Source organism: Pelophylax lessonae (genome assembly GCF_965119305.1).
Source record: "Pelophylax lessonae genome assembly, chromosome: 2".
Classification (NCBI taxonomy): Eukaryota; Metazoa; Chordata; class Amphibia; order Anura; family Ranidae; genus Pelophylax; species Pelophylax lessonae.
In genome coordinates, this window is record NC_138769.1 from 53,628,986 (window position 1) to 53,655,094 (window position 26,109).

At 44.1% G+C, this 26,109-nt stretch overlaps 1 protein-coding gene across 2 annotated transcripts in view; it reads right to left on the bottom strand.

Moving 5' to 3' along the window:
• The window catches only part of TTC3 (tetratricopeptide repeat domain 3), a 456,491-nt gene that overhangs the window by 108,981 nt on the left and 321,401 nt on the right, over positions 1-26,109 (bottom strand). For both annotated transcript variants that reach the window (XM_082245196.1, XM_082245195.1), the window contains 5 exons: positions 21,851-21,905; positions 12,271-12,331; positions 9,793-9,856; positions 5,988-6,125; positions 3,478-3,558 (listed from right to left, as the gene is read on the bottom strand). In XM_082245196.1, coding sequence (XP_082101322.1) covers positions 3,478-3,558; positions 5,988-6,125; positions 9,793-9,856; positions 12,271-12,331; positions 21,851-21,905 — 399 coding nt within the window. The remainder of the gene's footprint in view (positions 1-3,477; positions 3,559-5,987; positions 6,126-9,792; positions 9,857-12,270; positions 12,332-21,850; positions 21,906-26,109) is intronic.

Here is a 26,109-nt window from a genome sequence, read left to right on the forward strand (position 1 = left end):
ACCATTGGGACATCCCAAAGCAGTGTCATACATGAGAGGTGGGAAAAACACAGCAGAAAAAAATTCCCAAAAGGCTAAACCTAGCCAACCAGGTAACAAGAGATTAACCAGGAACAACAGGAGCTCACCTAAAAAATACACCCTCAAAGAGGACTAGTCCTCTCAAACAGCAGCCTGCAAAACCTTGCAGCCAGAGGCAGCATCCGCAGATGCCAACACATCCACCTTGTAAAATTTTGTGAAAGTGTACACAGTCGACCAGGTGGCCATCCTACAAACCTGCACCATGGACGCCTGATGACGAAAAGCCCAAGAGGCACTAAGCGCCTCTTGGGCTTGGTCCTCCAAGGCCATAGAGTCGGGTGGAGGACATCTTGCCTTTACTCGACTTCTTGCCTAAGAGGACAGCGGATTGGATCATTTTTCTGCTACCGACAGCTCTGATAAGCGGGGAAAACGACAGGGAATTAGTGGGGGGAACCTCTCCTGCTGCCCATAAAGGTGATCCTGCAGCAAATTCGCCTCTGGGACCACCTTAATGTGAAAGATTCAAAAGATGGGCAGTTTTGGGACTTTAGATGAGACACCGGCAAGCACTGCTCAGCGTCTCCATCCCTATACACAATGAAATTGAAAAGCAAGAGGGATAATAGAAGGTGTGTGGGAACCAGCCGGTCCTCAGTTTGATATACTAACCCACCAGTCTGCTAATAAACCAAATATACCTGTCTAACAACTTGGGTTAAAAACAGGGGTTTAGTTAACACACATTTGCAAACGCATGTATAAGCTGCAAGGCCAACAAGGCACCCTGTGTATCTTGCAGTCCTAACACATAGTTGTTAGACAGGTATATTTGGTTTATTAGCAGACTGGTGGGTAAGTATATCAAACTGGGGACCAGCTGGTTCCCACACACACCTTCTATTATCCCTCTTGCTTTTCAATTTCATTATGTATAGGGATGGAGACGCTGAGCAGTGCTTGCCGGTGTCTCATCTAAAGTCCCAAAACTGCCCATTTTTTTAACCTTATCAGGGATGGAGACGCTTGCTTTACAGGCGGGTGTCTCACTCAAAGTCCCCCCCTTTTTACTAAAGGGATGGGGGTGTGTGTTTCCCAGCCGATCACTTTTAGTTTGCACCCTATGGCTAGTACATAGCCATTCGTTTTTCATTACCAGTCATGGATTGGAGCAGGTGGGGGGAGGTTTGGGCGATCTCCAAGCCCATCTGTTTCCCATCCATCAGCATTCATGTACTTCCACGGAGGAGACACTCAGTAGACACTCAGGTTGAGTAGTTTTAGTATGTGTTAGGACTGCAAGATACACAGGGTGCCTTGTTGTTGGCCTTGCAGCTTATGCATGCGTTTGCAAATGTGTGTTAACTAAACCCCTGTTTTTAACCCAAGTTGTTAGACAGGTATATTTGGTTTATTAGCAGACTGGTGGGTAAGTATATCAAACTGGGGACCGGCTGGTTCCCACACACCTTCTATTACCTTTATGTGAAAGAGGAACGCCCGGCGTTTAAAAAAATACCGGGGTTATGGCAGCTATCTGCTGCCATAACCCCGATATTTAATGTCAAAATAACGACGTAAAACTGCGGCGGGGAGTCTGTAAGTGGTTAATGGAATAAGCCTGCACCACCGTCTGTCTGATTCATCTGGAAATAGTCGCTGCAGACGCAGCCAGCCCTTTACGAGGTCCATCTGTAAGGACAAATAGTGAGTCAGATTTCCTAAACTTAGCGCACCATAGAAACTGGGTGGGCACTACGCCAGGCAGACCACCGCACCATTTTGGAATAGGGGTGCTGCGGCCCAGGGGTTCACTGCGACTCAGGCCGTGACCAGGTGTGAGCGTCCTCAAAGACTTTTAACTCGCCGGCCAGCCCCCGTCCAGTAGGGCTTTCTCCCAGGTGACCTAGCGTGGAGCTGAGATCGGGTTGCGCTCGCTGGCCAGACTAGGGAGACCATAAGGATTATTTTTTTTCTACTATAAAACATATACAACAAAAAAATTTAAAAAAATCGAATCTCTTCATAAATTTAGGCCAATATGTATTCTGCTACATATTTTTGGTAAAAAAACACCAAAAGGATATATTGATTGGTTTGTGCAAAAGTTATAGCGTCTAAAAACCTTGGGATATTTTTTTTTTTTTTTTTTACTAGTAATGACGGCGACCAGCGACTTATAGTGGGACTGCGATATTGTAACGAACACTAGTACACTTTTTGGGGACCAGTGACATTAATTCAGTGATGAGTGCTAAAAAATATGAACTGTCACTGTACTAATGACACTGACTGGGAAGGGGTTATCAGGGGCGATCAAAGAGTTAAATGTGTGCCTAGCCAGTGTTTTTCTAAACTGTGGGAGGTGATTTTACTAGGGGAAGGCATGGATCCATGTCCGTACTTTGCAGGAACACAGAATCCATGCCTTACCTACTGACAGAATGGTGATTTGCCTTTTTTTTTCTCACACCTAGGCAGTCCACCGTTATGCCCCTCTGCTCGATCATCAGCAGGTGGCGGCAGACATCAAGTCAGCAGTACCCACGAGTGGGCTCCTGCTATGTGCAATCACAGTGAAGCGAACCCCGGCACATGGGTGCCCTCTACCAGGAAGAGCTGGATCATGTATATAAACGCGATCCAGGAACACAGGTGTTGCCCTGTAGCAGTAAAACTACTATGGGGTGGACCTGTAGTGTCAAAAAATTATTACATGTATCAAACACAGGTTTGACCGGCCATTGTGAATGAGGCCTTAGTAAAGACTTGTTGCTGTAGAAATGTATTAAATTGCATATGTCCAGTCATAACAAAAATATAGATTTCTAAAATATACTAAGTATATGTATGTATCCATAATCTCTTTATCTCTGTAATATACACACTAGGTTGCCAAAAGTTTGCGAACACCTGACCGTCATACCTATATGAGCTTTTTGGCATCCCGTTCCAAAATCAGGAAGTTGCCACATTTTTACTCAAATCAGCCTCCGCTCTTCTGGGAAGGCTTTTCATAAGACTGTGGAGTCTGTGTGAGAAGTTGAGCCCATTTAGCCAAAAGAACATTTGTGAGGTCAGGTACAGATGTTGGATGAGAAGACCTGGACTGTAATGAGCATTTAAATTCATCCCAAAAGATGTTCAATAAGGTTGAGGTCAGGGCTCTGTTCAGGCCACTTGAGTTTCTCCACATTAAAATGGAGCTGGTTTTGTACACAGTCATGCTAGAACAGAAAAGGGCCTTTTCCAATTTCTTACCACCAGGCTGAAAGCACACAATTGTCTATATGTCTTCGTATACTGTAGCATTAACATTACTGTTTGCTGGAATATGAGGTTTTCCACATATGTTTGGCCATAGAGAAGGTAAGAGGATCAGGTGCCCATAGACTTTTGCCCATGATAGATTGTTCTGTGATTGCAGCCACCAGACTTAATTACATCACTTACCACACACTTTCTAATGCCAAGTAGAGCATTTGCATGTCCATATATGAGAACAACATAATCTATCTTGGTAAGACGAAGGCTCTGGAAAATAAACACAAATATATTTACAGATTCAAGTATAAAGATAAGGTGATTGGAAAAGCTACAAACAAATCATTTTTTTTTTTTACATGTTTAAAGTATAACTACAGGCAAAACTTTTTTTTAGTTTTGGATAGAGTGGAGAGGTTTTAGAGCAGGGTTTCTCAAACTACGGCCCTCCAGCTGTTGCGGAACTACACATCCCATGAGGCATTGTAAAACTCTCAACATTCACAGACATGACCGGGCATGATGGGAATTGTAGTTCCTGAACAAATGGAGGACCCCTGGTTTGAAGACCCCTGGTTTAGAGCATCTATCATGTTTTATTACTGTCTGTGGTCCCAATAAATAGATCCACCCTCTCTGTTTGCCTTGTTTATCATTTAAAGTGAAAGTAAATGAAAATCCCAAATTTTGGGTTGTCCCCAGAAAAGTAATGGAGGGGAAATCTTCCAATGGGGACACTATTTCTGGTGACCTGGGGGTCCCCAATGAATTCCCTTAACTTGCAGGGATTTCCTCTCACTTCCTCTTTGGCTATGGGACAGGAAGTAAAGAGAAATCTCCCCAATGGGACACAGATGGCAAAGAAAAAAAGAAAAAAATCTCACAGGGGTTATAAACGTTCCTTATTCTATCCAAAATGGAAAAAAAAAAAAAAGTTTTGCCTATAGTTCTACTTTACCTAGATGATATAGTATTTGGTGTAAATAGTAGCTGAAACATTGCATGCAATTACCAGCATTCTTGATATAAGCAATGTCAACTGGATACTGGATGTTAGCTTCACAAGATTTAAGACTCTAGGCAGCCATGACCGCTTGTGTTTAGGCTTCATAGAAGGGATAAAAACATATTTCCAGATTCCGTTGCCCCATAATGAGAGAAGTATGCATCTTTCAGTCTAACTGCAGCACAGATTTTTGTGCTTCACATTAGACTTACAACATTAAGGGAAAGATGAAACCAGGAAGGGTGCCTTATGCATGCAGTGTGAAAAAGCTTTAATACAGTTCATTACTGGGACAGGATGACCTGTGTGGCCCAGGCAGTGGCGTGTCTATAATGTTAAATCTGAACTTGAGCTTAAAGCTGGCCTTAGACTGATCAAATCTCGGCGAGTTTAGCAGACACTGGCCTGAGATTCTATCCATGTATGGGCAGGCTGAATGTACCCAAATCCATCCATCGACTTGGGTACAACTAGCAAGTTGGAATTTTAGCATGTGATTACTGCCAGTAGCTATACCCACTAGCAGTAATTATTGTGCTCTCCTGGCAGGGATGGATCCCCAAGTCCCTTGCTGGGAGAACACTATTGCTCCGTAGGAGGAATTCCCCCATCAACACTCGTGATTGCAGGAAAGAAAATCTCAATGTATGGGTTGTCTTAGGAAGAGTACACACTGGCTGAATGTCGGCTGGTTTAATAGAAGTCAGCTGAATGTTTTAGAGGAAAAAAAAAGGAAATTGTGAGCACTGTATACCCTTCTCCACCCCCCACCCCCTAATCTACATAGTAATTACCTCCAAGGATGCTGAGTGGTCAGAGGCCATGGACTTGGACCAGTGGTCTGGGGATTTGAAATCCACACTCCTCTCCTTTTGCTGTGAAGCGCTTCCAGACAGAAAAGAGCAATTCTGATTGGTCAGCACCTGCTAAGTGATTCACTCTGATCCGTCCCAGAAGCACAGCACAGGGAAGTAGGGGAAGAGCAGGGATTTCAAATCCCCAGACAGCTGGACCAGCTGCGTGGACACTGACATCTCAGCATCCCCGGAGGTATGTAGAGCGGGGCACGAGGGGAGGGTGTAGTGTCAATTCACCTTTTTATTTATTTTTTGATAAGGGGAACTAAACACTTAAAAGAGGAAGTAAACAGATTTTTGTTTTCTAATAACCTGCAAAGTAAAGGCATAATGTGCTAGTATGCATCGCATACTAGCACATTATGTGAAACTTACCTGCAAACCAAGCCCTCGTCGTCACTGCTTGAGGCCACATCCATCTTCACCCGTCTTCCTTCCAGGTCCACCGACTCTGGCTGTGTGACTGGCCGAAGCCACGTGAAGTCACTCCTGTGCATTCATACGGAAGCCACCGGTCACTACACAGGGCTCTGAAGAAATGGCATGGGTGGCCGTTACTTAAGAGCGCATGCATCGGTGAGGTCATCGGCTGCATATACAGTAAATGTCTCCTAAACGGTGCAAATTTAGGAAATATTTACAGTACCTATAGGTAAGCCTCATTATAGGCTTACCTATAGGTACAAACAATCGATGGAAGTTTACTTCCTCCAACTATGGATTTAGATGTTTGAATGAAGTTTAACTTTAAATTCATTCTACAGAGAAATGAATGAAATGTCAAAAGAAATTATTCTTAGGGTGAACAATAAAAAATGAAATTCATGGTGTTTTACCTTGATATCATGCTGGCTCATTATTTCTAGCACCTGGGAGAGCATTCCCTCAGCACTGTGACATCGCTGGTCAGATAGAGCTTCTTGAGCATCGCGCACAAGAGACTTCACCATATCCATCACTGAAGTCAGATCCAACTACAAAGATACATAGAAAAGTAAATAATCAGTGCATACATTTTAAAACCATATGCTTCCCCATCCTTTAAAAATAGTGTGGCCTTCAAATTTCAGAAATAAATGCTACTAGGTTAAGCCACTTGCAGAAAAGTGAGGTCGCAACGAAAAAGAACACAAAGGTTATCACAGCAACCATGCACAAAACACACTTTTGTTTTTAACCACTTAAGCCCCGGAAGATTTTACCGCCTTCCTGACCAGGGGGTTTTTTGCGATTTTTTACTGCGTGACTTTAACGGACAATTGCGCGGTCGTGCGACGCTGTACCTAAACGAATTTCAGGTCCTTTTTTCCCACAAACAGAGCTTTCTTTTAGTGGTATTGGATCACCTGTGCGATTTATTGATCATGCGCTATAAACAAAAAAAGAGCGTAAATTTTGCAAAAATAAGAATATTTTTCACATTTTTTTATATGAAATTCCCCCCCAAAAAAAAATGTAAAAATCAAAATTTTTTTAACATTTTCGGCCAATTTGTTTTATGCTACATATGTTCGGTAAAAAAAAAAAAAAAAATTGCAAAAAGCGTATTTTGATTGGTTTGTGCAAAAGTTATCGCGTTTACTAACAAAGGGAAAGATTTTTGTCATTTTTGGTGTTTTTTTTTTTTTTTTTTTAACGAGTAATGGCGGGGATCTGCAATTTTTTTTGCGGTACTGCGACATTGCGGCGGACAGATCGGACCCTTGACTGACAATTTTGACACTTTTGGGATTACCAGTGACATTACTGCAGTAATCAGTGCTATACATATGCACTGTTACTGTAAAAATGACACTGTCAGGGAAGGGGTTAACTGTATTGGAGAGGGAGGGGTTAAGTGTGTCCTAGGAGCGTGTTTCTAACTGTAGTGGGACATGTCTACTATTGTAAAAACAGAGATCAACGGTTCTACATAGTAGAACCGTCTGATCTCCAATTTTACACAGGGGAGAATGACAGGCGGCTTGTTTACATAAGCCGCCCGTCTTTCTCCCGCTCTACCGACGATCGTAGTGTGACCGGCGGACATCGGGTCCGCCGGTCACACACGCGGACTCTTCAGTGAACGAGCCGGGGCGGGCGCGCGCTCGCCCGCTATTGGCTCACAAACCGGTCACAGGCTAGTGACATATATGTCACTTTTCCTGGCCGGGGCTGACCGCCGCAGTATATCTACTTGCGACGGTCGGCAAGTGGTTAATATGTTTTGTACTATTTTTATGAATGCTGTAAATATGGAAAATAGCTTGGAAATAATATACACCCACCAGTCACTATTTTAGGTACACCTTTATACAGCTTTATAACGCAAATTGCTAATCAGCCAATGACATGGCAGCAACTCAATGCATTTAGCCATCTAGACGTGGTGAAGACAACTTGAAGTTTAAGCCGAGCATCAGAATGGGGAAGAAAGGGGGTTTAAGTGACTTTGAACGTTGCATGGTTTTATTTCAAAAACTGCTGATCTACTAGGAATATCACGTACAACCATCTCTCAGTTTTACAGAAGATGGTCCAAAAAAAGAGAAAATATCCAGTGAGCGGCAGTTGTGTGCATGAAAATGCCTTGTTGATGTCAGAGAAGAATGGGCAAATTAGATTGAGATGATAGAAAGGCAACATTAACTCAAATAACCACTCGTTACAACCAAGGTATGCAGAATACCATCTCTGAATGACTAACACATCGAACCTTGAAGCAGATAGGCTACAGCAGAAGAGGACTACACCAGATGCCACTCTTGTCAGCTAAGAACAGGAAACCTGAGGTTACAATTTCGCACAGATCAACAAAAATTGGACAACCGAATATTGGAAAAACATTGCCTGGTCTCAAGAGTCTCGATTTCAGCTGCTACGTTCAGATGGTAGGGTCAGAATTTGGCATAAACAACATGAAAACATGGATCCATGCCTTGTATCAACGGTTCAGGCTGGTGGTGTAATGATGTTGGGGGGATATTTTCTTGGGCCCACTTTGGGCCACTTAGTTCCAATTGAACATGGTTTGTTGCTGACAATGTCCATCCCTTTATGACTACAGTGTCCCCATCTTCTGATGGCTCCTTCCAGCAGGATAATGCACCATGTCACAAAGCTCAAATCATCTCACCACTGGTTTCTTATACATGACAATGAGGTCACTGTACTCCAATGGCCAATCCAATAGAGTAGGAGTCTTGATTTAGGCTGCGACATTCAGATGGTAGGGTTAGAATTTGGCAGAGGAATGTTTCCAACACCTTGTTGGAGGCCACGAAGAATAAAGGCAGTTCTGAAGGCATAAGGGGGTCCAAACCGGTCATAGCAAGCTGTACTTAATAAATTGTCTGGTGAGTGTAAATGAACAGTCACAAGCCTGCGAAGAATCTCTTTATTCTGTCTTTCTGCAGCCTTTGTGCAAAACATAGCCAAATGAGTGACCCAGCGCAGATTTCAGCCAGTTGAACACACAGTCTGCTAATAAGCACATGCAGGCAGTGCTGCAGTTTTTTTTATTAGAAAGCCTAATGTACTTAGATATGGATGTCATAGATTATTTTTTTAAATCTGTATATAAAATATACAAAGTGTAGCTCAAGTAAAAAAAAATATATAATAAAAATCAATCAGCATTTGACAAGTGGGCATGGTTTTCCTCATGCTGGTTTATAGAGAACACTGGTCAGTCTACTTGTTGACCGCATGAGAATATAGGAAGTGTTGTGGGAATCAAGAGTGCAGGACACGTAGTGAAGTGACACTCTTCCTGCCTCTAGGAAGTTCTTGATCACAAGGCATTCCCATGGCTTCACAATATATTTTATGTCTCAGTTGACCTTTAAGTGACCACATTAGTCCATGATGGCCACTTAAACACGAGCTCAAATCTTGAAGCACAAGGAGACTGCTCTCTTTCATGCTATGTGCTCCATAGCGCCAACATCTCACTTAGGCCCCTTTCACACTGTCCGCTCCATCGGCGGATTGATCCGCCGATCCCCTGCTGAGCAGGTGGATGGAAGCTCTGTCTCCGCTCTGTGTGTGGAGACAAAGCTGTCAGGTCCCCGCTGTCCTCTATGGGTGAATCGGATGAGAACGGACCGCCTTGTCCATTCTCATCCTATCCAATCCGCCAGACGGATGGAAAATAGGGTTTACATCCATCCGGATTTGACACACAGGATCGGATCGGTTGGCAGCGGACATGTCTCCGCTGACATCCGCTGCCCCATAGAAATGCATAGGGCATTCGTTCAGATCTGCCTGAAAAACTGACAGGCAGATCTGAACAGTCCGCATGTGTGAAAGAGGCCTTAAGCAAAATCTCACATTACCTATCAGAGTTTAGACTTGGTCTGCTGAAAAAAAATTTTTGACAAGGAATATTTAGAGTACAGCAATGACAGACTGCCCAGAAGACTGGCAACATCTAGTGGCAGAGAAGTAGGACTGTGGGTGACAGCTCCAGATTGAAGGCAAGTATAGTAGAAAGGGCTGCTTTTTATTTTTTCAGGATACAAGACAGAATTAAAAAAAAAAAAAAAAAAAACTATTGCACTTTAAGAACAATAAATTACTACAACAGGCCAATTCGTTTTGAAGGGAACTGGCCTTTGGAACATTAGCACAATAACTCATACAAATATGACAAACTACCTGTGTGTGGGGAGGAGATACAATTTTCTGGGCTTCCTTGGAGTCATTTTTTGTATTCACAGCCCTGGAATGAATGCAAAGGTGAAAAAAATGAACCAACAAGTTCCCATACAGCATGGAAAATAGTTTAGTACAGTCAGCCACTTGGAAATATTTCATGCAATTATTTAGGTTCTCAGATTTTTAACAGCCTGACAGCAAAACCGCACACTTCCTTCAACAGAGGAAAAGAAACATAAAAGGGGCCCAATTAAAAAAAAGCCCCCAATATAACTTCCTTTAAAATTCTAGGTTTACCTGAAATTTTAGTAGTTCATGTGGACCAAGCTGGTCCCAGCAAACTATTGACTTCACTAACAGCTGCAGCCGCTGGGAGCACTGTATAGACTGTATGAAGTATACAACGCTGTGTTCCAGCAGCAGTGCAAGACCTTCCCGTTGTAATACCGGAACAAAATAGAGTTGGATTGAGTGCTGCTTAGCCATTCAGAGGTAGCTCTGTATTCTAGGACTGAATACAAAGCTTCGTCTGATTGGCTGAGGTGGACGAATGACGTAATGAACTCTACCTCAGCCAGACAAAGCTTTGTATTCATTCACAGAATACAAAGTTTCCTCTGAATGGCTAAGCGTATCTCAGACTGACTAGATTTAATTCTTGGAGCGGGACAGTAAGGTCTCACCTCACTGCTGAAACACTGAGGCAACATACAGTTTTATACAGCGCTCCCAGACGTTGCAACTGTTACTGAAGTTATTACTTCTTTTGGACCAACTTTGTCAAAACAAACTATTTAAAGTTAAAGTGGTTGTAAACCTCAGATGTGAAATATGAACAAAAAAATATCCCTCTATAGGCGTGTACTTGTCTCAAATAAAAGCATGAATTGTCATTTCATTCTTCTGCTATCAGCATAAACCACTTCTGACAAGATTTTCTGACACCAAGAGAAAAAAGGTGACAGGGCAGGGACCTCCAGCTGATCGACAGCCTCAGCTCTGTTCCTGTGTGTTGTGGGAAGGGGGGGGGTGTATCCCTTCCGCCCAATCAGCTTCAAGTGATCGCCTCACTAATCTCTGCAGAGATTAACTTCAGCTCTCTGCCCCCTGTTTTTCTGACAGCTCAGACAAGCATTATAAATTATGGACTTCGAATGGATGTAGAGAAGAGAATAATGCAGATAAACAGGTACAACCTGTGTAGGAGGATTTGTTCCATCTCGGTGTATCACCTGAGGCCAGCCACTTCACTGGGTATATGTACAGGGTTACAACCGATTTAAATAAAACCTGGAGATCAGTTTTAATTTTACCAGGATTTAAAGCCAACCACACTAACTCAATGGTAATCCCTAGATTAACAGAACTGTGAAACCTAAATATTGTTAACAGAAATGTGGAGACTAGGCTTTTAAACATATAGATACGTTCCATTTATCTTTAGGTGGAGCTCCAGCCAAAAGGGGAAGCTCTGCTTGTCTGCATTCTCCCCCAACCTGCTGCCACATTTGGCATCTTTTGGGGGGGGGGGTACCTGGTTTGAGTCAGAAGTTTGTGCAGCCGAACCATTCACAAAGCATAACGCACAGTAAACTGGCTGGGGTGAGGACACCGCTGGATTCCTAAACAGGTAAGTGCCCTAATATTAAAGTCAGTATTTGTAGCTGCTGACTTTTTTTGGGGGGAGCCTGGAGCTCCTCATTAATATGGGGGGGGGGTAACTGTTCTAAAGAAAATGTCCTTTTCAAGAATGCTGCAGTGGTGAGGCAGTAAGGGGGGTTGTGTACAGATACTTCCACACTCAGCATTGACCCTGGAAAACATGACAGTGTCTCCTTAATGAAGACCCTGACTCACCCCCCCCCCCCCCAGCGCTGTCCCGCTGAGATCCTCTGGTTCGCTGTTATCTCTCTCGGCCCCATATGGTCATACTGCTTATGTGACGTGCATATCCCAGGTGGCAAAAGAAGTACAATACACGTCATTTCCCTGATGCAGAACCATAGCAACTGCAGATCAAACAAAGACAAAGATGGCAGCTTCCTTGGCTGTGAAGAATAGGAGGGTTTCGTTCCCCATGAATGCCCAAGAAGTCTAATCCTGAAGAGAAACCGATGTAAAAAAATCACCAGTATTCCAAGACCTTTCATTGTAAAATAGCATACGTGTCAAAATTATGGGGTCTCACAGGGTCCTTTTTATCAAGGAAACATAGTAAAAGTAAGAAAAAGAAGTAGCAACCTTTGATTACTCTCTAGATTCATTACATTATTCTTTTGGTGGATTCTCCAGCATTGCCACTCATCATGTCAAGCACCTAATACCATTGCTGATGGCCAAGCAGCGCAAATAAGGACCTTTCAAAGGGAACAATAGGGTTTTGTTTCCACCTAGCGCCATTTGTTTTCAAGCTGATATGCAACTTGTAATGTTTTTACCAACTGCTCAGGGTAACCTTTTACACACATTTCTACTCACTTTATTTTTTCACTCGATTCACAGTTTTTTCCCTTGGATTTCCCTTTCTTCTGATGCGGCACTGCAATGAAAACCAATGATACGGTTAGCTGGAATTAGGAAGGGGGTGGAGATTACGTTCTATGTCCTTAATTAATCAATTAAACCATTTCAAAAAACAAAAAATATGAAAACTCAGTAGATCGTTTAGTATTAACACACATTTACATAGCTTTCCTGTGCCTGCCAGATCTGTCCCAGCAATGAAATCACTCACCAGAAGAACGGCAAAAGGAATGGGACAGGTTACAGTAAAGCAGGCAATAGATTATGTGATTTTCTTTCCTGCAGGAGCCAGGAAAGAAAATCGCTTGGATTTCCCCATCAACACAGTCAGTGTTGAATGGGGGAATCCCTCCAGCTGAACTATTGCGTCGGTGGCATGGGAAGTCATTCCAGCCAGGAGAACACAGTGATAACTGCTAGAGGCTATAGTTGCTGGAAAAAATCAGAACAGAACTGGCATTATTTAATTTGTTTGATAATTTTTTTTAACAATTCTAGTCTATATACTATCAATACAACTCGGAGGTTGATTGGGTAATTTTCGACTGTTAGTGAAAACTATGACTACTCTATAATGTAGTTTATTTAGAATTCCAATAGCCCTATGCGGAAGCGCGGTTGATATTGGATCTCACTTTGATCTGGGATCATCACCGCCAAAGGCCGACCTTTGGTCTTCGGTAATATAGTAGCCTTAGACTGATACTGAATAACCTCAGTAGGATTAGATCAACCGATTAACTTCCGGTCTAGGGTATTATGGCGGCCATACCATTTCCGCTCGCTAGCAAGATGGTGTTTTTTCAACTTCCGATTTAACAATTTTGCAATTGCCAGGTCAGTTTTAAAACAAGGTTTGAACAAGATGTTAGTGATGGGCAGAATCCTCTGATAACGTGTCTGAGCATGAAACGCGTCGGTAGGGGCCTATATGCTGACCTCTGGCGGTAGGAGCGGCGGTCTTCCATGTGAGTTTGTTTATGCACATTATATCTATATGCATTTATTTTTATCAATAAAATACTACAGTATATTAGCATAATTTTTTGCTCCTACTGGTGAGCTTTTTTTATACAGCGACTATCGTATGATGAGTGACCGTGAGACTGTCATAGCGAACTACGTTTCCAACACGCTGGTAGACAGCGATACAGAGCTTATTTATTCCATCACCTGGTGAGTGTACAGAATGGTGAAGGGAGAGCACATTGAAGATATCTTTTGGTATCACATGAGGTGCTTCACTTCTTGCATTTCACGGCTGGCTTTTGGCTTGTGTCGGGTGAGTGGATATCGACAGCATTAGCTGCTACTTTATGTTCCTCGTGTCCCACCTCTACTCCCCCTATGTCTATGTTGTTCCGTATGGTAGCTAACAGTGGTTGCAGTGACAGAACAGCAGGGGCGAAAGCGGACACCCCTGTCTCGCCCCGTTACGCATTTTAAAAGGAGGATAGAAATTTCCATGAATCTTTACTGATGCTGTTGTATTCCTATACAGTGCTCTTATCCACTGGTTCACACTAGGGCCAATGCCTAAATCTCTTCCTCCCCCCGGCTGGTCCTGCCAAGTTGTAAATCGGACCTTTCCAAGATCCTAGAGTAGTTTATAATGGTCTCCTTGGGCACTCCTTGCCCGTCTACTCTTTTTCCCATTGGGTGGGGCTCTAACGCGCTTAGTGGTCCTAATTCCCCATACTTTCCAATTTTTCACAGAAGCTATACAGTTCTTCCGGGAATCTCGGGCTTGCCAAACGTCCTTCCCTCTGGCCTACCAGGCATGCTGGGCAACCCTCATTTTATTGTGCTCCTAATTTTGCATTGACTCCAAGAGTGGTTTGAGCATTCTCAGTGTTTTCTGCGCCAGGTCTGAAAAGATCTGGAGGTTGACACTTTCATATTTTATTGTTTTTTTCCTTTTCAGACTTACCCAGATTTGGGCTCTTTCTTCATAATCCTGAAATCTTATGATTAAATCTCTTGGCGCTTCCGTTGGTGTACCTTTTGATCATATGATCCGGTGCACTCTATTTTTATCTGTTAAGCTTCTCCTCTAATAATGGGTTAAAGATTTTCCTCATTTTATCTATCAAGTCCTCTTCATTTGTAGGTTCTGGTAGGCCTTGTATTCTCAAGTTCTTCCTTCTGTTCCTGTTTTCTTGATCTTCCAGTTTATATGCCAGGTTCTGATGTTCCATTTTTAGTTTTTTTTTCTCTTTTAAGCTAGCTTATTGTTTGAGTGTAATTTTCTTGTCTCTTTTCCACCTCGTCCACAAGGGACAGTAAGTGGCCCAAATCATTGTGTATTGTCGCCATTTCTATTTTTATTGAATTTTCTAATGCAGCAAACATGGCCGCCACTTCCACTTTTGTGGGTAGATGGGCATTCATATTTTGTTCTAGCATGTGGTCTATTTCTAGATGACTCTCTAAGTCTTGTTCCACTCTTGAAAGTCCTAGAGTGCTTATGCCCAAAGTTGTTCTATTTTGTCAACTTTTTTCTTTTGAATAGGAGAATATGTGTAAATACAAACGATATGTAAATACAAAAAATGGGATGTTGCCAGAGAGGCAGCCACACTTTACTGCATCCAGCCTTACCCGAGCTACCCTGGGGGAAATAATACAGTCTCTTGTATTTAATTGAGCCCATTATCGGTCCTATCCCGGAACCCCAAGTGGATGCAGCAGAGCCTGTCATTGGTCTGATTGGTCCCAATCCGGAGTCCCGAGCGGAAGTGGCTGTATTGTGGCTTGTTTGCTCAGTGGTGAGAATCACTGGGCCAGTGAAGTCGGTGAGTGTGCATTACCTTCCCCCCTTCAGAGCACAGTGGTGGTTGTCAAGGTGATCCTTTATTTTGCACCTATTAGGATTTCTCAAGGGATACATCAGTGTGGATTATCGCTATCTGTCATACGTTTTTCTACGCTGCTTTGGTGGACTGATCCATGTTGGGACTATTATTTATATTTATTTATACAGTCTTTACTGGATTTTATCAAGTTTTCAGTGATTTTGATTGGGGAGTGAGCTTATCATTCTTGTTTGCGCTGCTAGAATTTTTTGTATTTACATATCGTTTGTATTTACACATATTCTCCTATTCATATTATTTTATTAAGTAGCAGCATTTGTTATCACACGGTATTAGAGGTAGTTATCCTCTCTAAGCGCTTGGTTGCTTGCAAACTAGTGTTGGTTCCGGGTTGTGTGTAAGCAATTTATACATATAACTTTTTTCTTTTACTTCTGTCTGTCCTGCACAGGTTCCTTGTTTATCTGGGATCTGCTTGTCTATACCATCTTCTTGTATCATATACTTTTTAATATTGCAGGGCTTGAGCTTATCTTGGGTGATTTTGCAGTCGCTTCTCCTCTTACTGTTTTACCTCTCATGTTTCTGTGTTTTATTTTATTGTCCGGCCCCCTTAAGTTGCAGACCCCTATGGTGCTTCAGTGTCCCCCGAGTGACTAAATAGTTTGCCGAGAAATCGATACTGTGTGATATTGTATAAAGTCAACATCAGCACATAAACAAACCCCAAAAGAGGGGCGGGGGCGGCGACTGTCGGAGGACTCAGAGAAAGGAATTTTACAGGTAAGATTTTACAAAAATTCAGTTTTCTCTTACGTCCTCCGACAGTCACCGCCTCTCCATATTCGTCACAATGGGGACGTCCCAAAGCAGTGCATACATGAGGGGTGGGAAACACAGCCGCGCCTAAGGCAACGCAGGACCCACATCAGAGAAAGGAACCTTACCAAAGGAAGGAAACCAGCTGGGCAGCATGAAAAAAAAAAACTTTGCTCAACAGGAGCAACAACCCAGGAAGAACAAATAACCTAGGGATAAAAACATCCTAAACAGCCAAGGGCCCAAAAATAAGGGACCCTAAGGTACTGCCGCACTAAGAACCTTGCGGCCAAAGGAAGCATCTGCCGATGCCTGAACATGCACTTTGTAGAACTTTGAGAAGGTGTGAACGGACGACCAAGTCGCCGCCTTACACACCTGGGCCACAGAAGCCCGATGATGACAGGCCCAAGACGTACTCAGAGATCTGGTAGAGTGCGCCTTCACAGGCATAGGGGGAACTTTTCCCTTCAAAACATATGCCTGCTCAATAGTCTGTCTGATCCATTTGGCGATGGTAGAAGCCAACGCCGCCAAGCCCTTCCGAGGAAGGACAAAGAGAGAATCCGTCTTACGAAAAGATTTAGTCGCTGACAGGTAAACCCTGATCACCCGAACAACATCCAAGGAATGTAAAGCCACCTCCTTCGGATGCTTGGGCTTCGCGCAAAGTGAAGGCAAGACAATGTCCTCATTGAGGTGAAATTCTGAGATCCTTTTCGGAAGAAAAGAAGGATTAGGTCGCAAGACCACCTTATCCAAGTGAAGCACCAGATACGGAGACCTGCAGGACAAGGCTGCCAGCTCCGACACTCTGCGAGCCGAAGTGATCGCCACCAAAAAAGCAACCTTCTTAGACAACAGAAGCAATGAGATCTCCCTGATCTTTTCAAAGGGAGCATGTTGCAACACGGACAGAACGAGGTTCAAGTCCCAAGGAGGCAAAGGCTCCCTCCGAGGAGGGACCAGGTGTCGCACCCCTTGAACAAAGGTGCCAACCAGAGAATTAGATGCCACAGGGCGCTGAAAAAGAACGGCCAGTGCAGAAATCTGACCCTTAATCGTGGCCAACGCTAAACGCTGGTCCACACCCGTCTGAAGGAAAGACCTCCGCTTGGAGACCCCTCGTGTGAAACTGGGCGAAGGGAATCGCCTCGAAGGCCGAGACCATCAATCCCAGACACCTCATACATGTCCGGAGGGACGAACACGGAACGTCCCTGACTTCTTCCTGAAGTGTCCTGAGCTTGTCTTCCGGCAGGAAGACCTTCGCCTGAACAGAGTCCAGAATCATGAGGTAAGGAAGACGAACCGACGGACACAGCGTCGATTTTGGAAAGTTTATCGTCCAACCAAACTCCTGTAGAGTTCGCATCGTGACTGACAGGTCTCCTACTAGACCCTGACTGGTCGCAGACCGAACCAAAATGTCGTCCAGATACCCCAGGACCGAGATGCCCTGGGCTCTCAATAAGGCCAGAACCGGTGCAAGCACCTTGGTGAACACCCGCGGAGCTGAAGCGAGACCAAAAGGCAGCGCCACGAATTGGTAATGATCCCCCGCAATGGCGAATCGAAGGTACCTCTGTTGACCCTCGAAAATGGGGATGTGAAGGTATGCATCCTTCAAGTCGATGGAGGCCATGAATTCTCCCGGAACTAGAGCAGCCACCACCGAGTGCAGGGATTCCATGTGGAACTTGAGAACACGCACAAAGCGGTTCAGAGCTTTTAAGTCCAGAATCGGATGTACCTTGCCCTCCTTTCTGGGCACAGTGAACAGATTGGAATAAAACCCCCGAAATCTGTCCCGATGAGGCACCGGAACCACCACTCCCTGAGCCCGCAGGTCCCGCACCGCCAGGTGCAGATCCCGCAAACGCTCTGGAGACAGTTGAAGGTTTGAGGGAAAAATTTTGCTCGCCGGCCGAGAGAGGAACTCGATCTTGTAACCGGACCGAACGATCTCCTGAACCCACCTGTCCCGAATGCGGGCCAGCCAGGGTTGAAGGAAACCGAGCAAACGTCCCCCCACCCCAGAACTGGGTGAGGGCGTCCCTTCAGGCCGCATTGTTATGGGCAGCGGACCCGGACTGGCCGGACTTCTGCTTACCTGTCCACGGCTTCTTTTGGGAGCCTTGACCTTTGAAGGGTTTGCCCTCATAGTGCGACCGAAAGGCACGAAAGGACCCCTGAGAGGGCCTAAACGAAGCATGCTTCTTACCTTGAGCACCCTTAGCCTTGTGAGACTGGGGCAAGAGCGTGCTCTTACCCCCAGAGATCCCCTTTATCAGCGTATCCAGGGAGTCGCCAAAAAGACGAGATCCCGTATAGGGCAGATTAGCTAAAGTTTTGCAAGAAGATTGGTCCACAGACCAACATTTCAGCCAAATCAAGCGGCGTGTCAACACAGCCACGCTGTGCACACGTGCAGCCAAAGGGATTACATCTAATTCCGCATCACACAAATACATGACACCCTGATGAATTTGATCCACCATAGCCAACGTTGTCGGCGGGGCAGAATCAGCCACCAGGACGCGCCTGAGCACCTGCGTCCAATCCGCGACAGCCTGAGCTGCCATAAGGGAAGCAAAAATAGCTTTCAGCATGGAACCGGTAACCGAGTAAGTATGGCGGGCAAGAGACTCCAGTCTCCTGTCCGTGGGGTCCCGGAACACCGGGGTATCTTCCGCCGGAATCGCAGTGGATTTATTCAAAACCGCCACCGCGTGATCCACCGGAGGCGGCACACACCAGCGTTCATCAGTGGCGGGCGTGAAGGGATAACGCAGCTTGAACCTACTTGGCACAGCAAAAGGCTTCTTTATATTGCGCCATTGTTCACTAACAGCGCGCTGAAAATCCTCAGTGCAAGGGAAAACCTGTGAGGATTTGCGTCTCTGCTGCGTCCCATAAGAGGCCAGGACGGCAGGAGGACACGGCTCATCCTGCAAATGCAGCGTTTGTTTGATAGAAGCAACCAATTCATCCATGATTGCAAGCTCTTCAGACGTGCCAGGGGGGGAATCATCAACCCCTTCAACCTCTGCCTCCCCTTCCGACCCTGCAAAGTCCAGGGACGAACGAGACCCCGATAAGGGGACCCCAGCCATAGCAGCCCCATCACCATCGCCCTCTGAATCAGAGGAGATTGAAACTCTGGGCCGTTTTGTGGATTGAGCAGCCACAAGCATCTGCACCTGAGCAGCCAGGTTAGCCACAATGGTAGCCAAATCGCCCCCCTCAGGGGGAGCAGCAGCAGCCCCTTGGCCTCCCATTAAAGTGGGAGGAAATTTGCTTTACTGAGAATCCATGCCCCCAAAAGTTTGCAGGAAAAAAAGGGTAACTGCCCCTTTAAAATCGCGGCGAGCGCAGCCCACCGCACACACACAGCACACACCGACCCCCACAGGGAGAAGTACAAACTTTAGGCAATGAATACAGGAATAAGAGAAGGTAAACCTGGAGAGACCACTTAGGCTGCTGCATCGATCGCTGTGCCCAGGGAAAAGGAAGTGATGCAATAACGACCGCTCCTATAAAGCCTATGGAAGGCTACAAAAAAATGGCCACCGGAGGAGGATGTAAAGGCAGAGATCATGCAGCGCTGACATGAGGCCGGAGCGATCGCCGCCAAAATGGCGGCGCTTGGCGCCAAAAACGCCGCTCCCTGTACATAGTAATCGCCATCACACGCCTGCAGTACAATAAAACAATGGCGGACCGCAGCAGCGGCCGCCGCATGTATGCACAAACATGGTCACATCATGCCCCACAGCATACAGCCTGTCACACAAAAAAAGCACACAGTCTGAAACACAGAACAGTGCAGGATGGCCCCCCTCCTTGTAGCCCACAGAAGGCAGCAAAACAGACAGGGAGCCCAACAGTGTGTACAGAAAAAACAGGGTTACACAGTCCCAGACTGACACCCACTAAACAGACAGGTCCCCACACAGATACACTTACCTTCTGAATGGTGTGGGGAGCCCGCCCAAGCGATCGAGCCGCTGTACAGAGGACAGGGAGAGTCGCAGCCAGGACGCAGCAGAACTGCGGTGCGAAACTGCATGGCGTCCAGTGAGGTAGCCACCTCACCGCAGCATCCCTGCAGCGAACAAGGATGGGTCGTTCACACATGCCAGGAAAAAAACCTGACTGAATGCTCCATTGCAGGCTGGGAAGCCACTGACCCACAACCTGCGACCAGGGGGGCCAGCCCGAGACCCAGCCCGCACGATCCTCTTCATCAGAAGAACTAACTAAGCTGAAGAAATAAACAGCTAAGTAAAGATAGAGAAAAAAACACTCAAATAAAATCAAAAAGAAGATAGAGGCTGAGACAAAAAGCCCCAGCACAGAAACAGCCTGCTACTCCTGATAGCTAGACAATGAAACTGAGGTATGGATACAGGAAGCAGGAGGGTATTGACTGAGGGGACCACCCCCTGGGGGTGGGATATGCTAAAAGCTTTAATATTGACATAGTCTGTTGCCTAGCTACTCCTACGGAGCAAAGGTCAATTACCCCATTGTGACGAATATGGAGAGGCGGCGACTGTCGGAGGACGTAAGAGAAAAAAGCATTCGTCCTTACCCCTGTTAAGGGGATCTCTGAAGGATATAGTTAACCTGCGTAGAGGGGATAGGTTTTTTGTGGAAAAAATAGTTTGAAACCAAAGGGCTTTAGCTATGATTCATTTTCCCCAACTTTAATTCCTTTTTATGCCCCTCATGTGACTGATATATATACCAGACAGTCAATACTGTGTACACGGTCAGCAGCCATTGGTGGTCAGCGGTGCGGTGCGGGCTGCAAGTCCTCTCGGAACTTGGAAGCCGGAAGCTACTCCGAGAGGACTTGCAGCCCGCACCGCACCGCTGACCACCAATCTAAACGGCTGGAAAACTTTTAATGCTGCTAACCCTATTTGGGTAAATAAATTTATCTTCATACTGCACTATCTGGAGCACTCTTCTCTTTCCCATATATTAAACCGGATCGCGTAAAATGGAAGCCTGAGGGATTGTTGCCATCCCAGGGGATACCTTGAGGAGATCCGTTGAGCCCAGGGGGCTCACTAAGCCTGATTGGTTCTGGTGCCATTAGGCATTCAGTACCCACATCATTTGGTAAGTGACCCAACCTTATTATCTATTTGGGACAAGGAACATCCCAGTTGTATTTATCAAGTTTGAACAGAAGCACTTTATATGAACTTTGGACATTTTTTGAAAGGACACTACCACTGTTTTTATCACTAATCACTATTTATATCATTAATTGTTATTTATAAGATATATGCACGTTTTTATTCACAACTATTGATTTTGATTTGAAATTTAATTAGTATTATACATTATCACTTGTGGTAACCTATTTAACACTATTGCACTTTATTAATCACTGGAGTATTGGATTATATTTAAAATTAAGCAAGCGCTGTATTTTGGTCGCTAGACCAATTATTCATAAACCCAGGTTGTACCCAAGTCAACTTAGGCACAATCTGACTAGAGATGGACCAAATTCATCCTTCCCTGCTGAATCAGAGGAGATTCGATCCATTTATGGTCAACTTAAGATACAGCAGACTATATGCAGAAATTAGGATCACAGAGTTCACTGTGTAAAAGAGTGGAATACTCTATTGGGAAGCAGTAGAAGGATTGGCAGATTACTTTCAGTTTGTTTATTTAAGAGGTCTTGACAAGAACAATGCTGAATATACAATCTACAAAAAAAGATAAATTCCAGGGCACTGGAACTCCCTTATTCACTTCTGGCACCAAAACTGGCACCAAAACACTATTGGTTGTCAGTCATAGCAAGCTAAAACAGAGCATTCTGACTAATATCAAATAGATAACTTGTAATAAATCTGCATTCTACTAACCAGAAGCACTTTCCAAACTATCTTCAGTCTCCACGCTAGCTGCATTCGTTGTCTCCTAGAAAAAAAAAAAAAAAGAGAGAAAATAAAATATTTTTCGAATATACATTCCCTTCATTGGGAACACAGTGCTGCTAAGGCATAACGTGAAAGCAGGGTTTTTTTTTTTTTTTTGAGCCCTTCTAAAGATTTGAAATTCAGACATGCTTTGTATGCATGGCGTATGGAACAACGGGGCAATAAAACACGAGTGAATATATTTAAATATTGTCTAAAATGCTTATTTTACAGGTCCAGAAGCAGCCTGCCCTCACCACATTTTCCAGTCATGGATGACTCTAAAGAAGACATGGAGCATTCAATATTCATTTTCAAGTAGTTCAGAGAAAACTGAAAAAGGGGACCAGCAATTACCGACTTTTATGATGCACAGGTTCCAGGGCTGTCATTCTAATTCTGACTTCAATAACTAGGGAGTTACTGACCCGAAGGAAGCTTGGGGAGTTTAGACTACTTCTGAGCTGCTGGACCATGACTTACAGGCAGCGAGGCCAACATCAGTATGAAAGCCCTAGAAACCACTAAAACAAATAGGCGCAAACTCCTATTTTAAAGTGACTAGTCGCTAGATTAAAAAGTTGAAAATCAGCTCTGCCGGTAAGGAAAATAAAATGTACCTGTCGTGTTAACCTTCATTTACATGAAGAGCTAAAGTTGGGCAAAAATTATTTAGTCAGCCACAAATTGTGCAAGTTCTCCCCCTAAAAAAGATGAGAGAGGCCTGTAATTTTCATCATAGGTATACTTCAACTATGAGAGACAAAATAAGAGAAAAAATCCAGAAAATCACATTGTCTGATTTTTAAATAATTTATTTTCAAATTATGGTGGAAAATAAGTATTTGGTCAATAACAAAAGTTCATCTCAATACTTTGGTATATACCCTTTGTTGGCAATGACAGAGGTCAAACGTTTTCTACAAGTCTTCACAAGGTTTTCACGCACTGTTTGCTGGTATTTTGGCCCATTCCTGCATGCAGATCTCCTCTAGAGCAGTGATGTTTTGGGGCTGTCGCTGGGCAACACGGACTTTCAACTCCCTCCAAAGGTTTTCTATGTGGTTGAGATCTGAAGACTGGCTAGGCCACTCCAGGACCTTGAAATGCTTCTTACAAAGCCACTCTTTTGTTGCCCAGGCGGTGTGGTTGGGATCATTGTCATGCTGAAAGACCCAGCCACGTTTCATCTTCAATGCCCTTTCTGATGGAAGGAGGTTTTCACTCAAAATCTCACGATACATGGCACCATTCATTCTTTCCTTTGCACTGATCAGTCGCCCAAGGTCCCTTTGCAGAAAAATAGCCCCAAAACATGATGTTTCCACCCCCATGCTTCACAGTAGGTATGGTCTTCTTTGGATTCAACTCAGCATTCTTTCTCCTCCAAACACATCGAGTTGAGTTTTTACCAAAAAGTTCTACTTTGGTTTCATCTGAGTTGAGTTTTTACTAAAAAGTTCTACTTTGATTTCATCTGACCAAATGACATTCTCCCAATCCTCGTCTGGATCATCCAAATGCTCTCTAGCAAACTTCAGATGGGCCCAGACATGTACTGGCTTAAGCAGGGGGACACGTCTGACACTGCAGGATTTGAGTCCCTGGCGGCGTAGTGTATTACTGATGGTAGCCTTTATTACTTTGGTCCCAGCTCTCTGCAGGTCATTCACTAGGTCCCCCCATGTGGTTCTGGGATTTTTGCTCACCCTTCTTGCGATCATTTTGACCCCACAGGGTGAGATCTTTCGTGGAGACCCAGATCGAGGGAGATGATCAGTGGTCTTGTATGTCTTCCATTTTCTAATAATTTATCCCACAGTTGATTTCTTCACACCAAGCTGCTTGCTTATTGCAGATTCAGTCTTCCCAGCCTGGTGCAGATCTACAATTTTGTTTCTGGTGTCCTTCGACAGCTCTTTGGTCTTGGCCATAGTGGAGTTTGGAGTGTGACTGTTTGAGCTTGTGGACAGGTGTCTTTTATACTGATAACACGTTCAAACAGGTGCCATTAATACAGGTAACAAGTGGAGGACAGAGGAGCCTCTTAAAGAAGAAGTTATAGGTCTGTGAGAGCCCGAAATCTTGCTTGTTAAATTGTAGGTGACCAAATACTTCTTTTACCAAGGAATTTACCAATTAATTCATTAGAAATCCTACAATGTGATTTCCTGGATTCTTTCCCCCCATTCTCTCATAGTTGAAGTGTACCTATGATGAAAATTAAAGGCCTCTCTCTCTCATCTTTTTAAGTGGGAGAACTTGCACAATTGGTGGCTGACTAAATACTTTTTTGCCCAACTGTACAATTGCTAAAGAATCCTCAGCCTCTAACACTTGTTGGATGCCCGTTTCCCTGTTGTATGATGAGGTTCAATCAGCTGCCCCCTAGGTCACAATACTGTAATTTGGGCTTCTTCAGACACTGATGGTCTTTAGGACTACATTCACACAAACAACTAGCGCTTGTACAAATAACAGTGCCAGGAATCTGCCGATTCCTGCAGCTGTTTTCTCCACCTGTGAGTGGCTATTTAAATCTTCTGAGCCCTGTACATTTCAGAAAGGTCAGAGGCAGCAGAAGCTATCTGTTGCTATCCATAGAGCAAGCAATTACCTGCAGTGATCGCTGCTGGACGCATACAAAGTGTGAAAACCTTTTGAAACATGTTCTATAATGCACAAGTGTTCCAAATAGTTTCCTATAAAGGCATTAAGTAATAATTCACAGTATGAAAGTCAACGAATGCCAGTTCTATTGATAAAGAGGTCCCATCCACCAAACACACATTGGGGTTGATTTACTAAAGATGGTGAGTGCAAAATCTGGTGCAGCTGTGCATAGAAACCAACCAGCTTCCAGATTTTTTTTTTGGTCAAAGCTTAAAAGTGGTTGTTAAGCCACTTTATCCCATACTGTCCGTTTAATAACCCTGCGTGCTCGTGGTCACGTAAGCGGTGATCTGCACTCTTAAAACTGGTAAAGAATGGCTTATTTTTAAAAAAAAAAAAAAAAAAACACAGACACAGACACAGGGGCACACAGGGTTATTAGACAGGATGGTATAAAACATTAAAGGAAACTACAGCAGCAGGAGAGGATGGGAAGGGCACTGACACAGGAGCAGACAGGCAGGTGAAGGAGGATGGAGAGGAGGACAAGAGAGCTGCAGATGACGGAGCCACGTAAACTGACCATGGTGTCAGAGCTCAGCAGCCATGATATACCATGGACAGTTTACAGAGGGGAGGGTATAGCCAGGCAGGATCAGCCCGGTTATTTTAGGTGATAGAAGGGGCCAAATTATACAGCACAAGCACTGTGCTGTATAGCATGCTTTAAGGGAACAGGATCAATATTTTTATTTTTAGGTTTCACGCTTTAACTGAACATGCTGAAATTAGAAGCCAATTGGCTACCATGCACAGCTGCAAAACATTTTGCACTCTACAGTTTTCGTAAATCAACCCCATAATTTGCCTCTTGGTTTGCAAACATATCTACACTCTACATATGTACAGGATCAGCCCTCATAAGTTTGACAAACCTATTCTTAAAGAAAAACTCCAAAAAAAAAAAAAAAAAAAAAAAAAAAAAGGACAAGCTGACATCTCTTAGGTACTGCAGTGCCAGGGTATTCCCTCAGAAGAATGTTAGATGTTGCCAACTGTCATGGTCATTACAAAACCTACTGGTATCATCAACTAATGTTCTCTTGAAATAATACACAGATACATTGGGGAGTCATATTTTGAAAGAATAGCACCTTCATTAGGCCCCTTACAAATGGGCGTCATAATATTATCTATGGAGCAGCAATGTGCTCACCCTAAGAAAGAAAAAGTGTTAGGGTTAAAGAACAATCCTGTAGTTTACAGAGGTGAACTGGGCAGGGATAACAGGGTTTGAGATTTCAGTTTAGCACAAGCGGTTTGCAATCTCACTGGATGTCTGGCAGGATCAACAGGTCTTTTATGTACTTATTGAACAGATATAACAAAACTCATTTCACGGTATATAAACAGACTAAAAGAAACCAAGGAGTGTATTGTTGAGTTTACATATACCTGTATTGATGACTTGACAACTATCCTATTTAAACATGGCTGAAATGATAGCATACCAATCTACATGGCTGAACAGATCGCATATACATACCAATCTGCTGTCAATTCTAATGTCATTCGGCTCCCGCCTCAAAAGC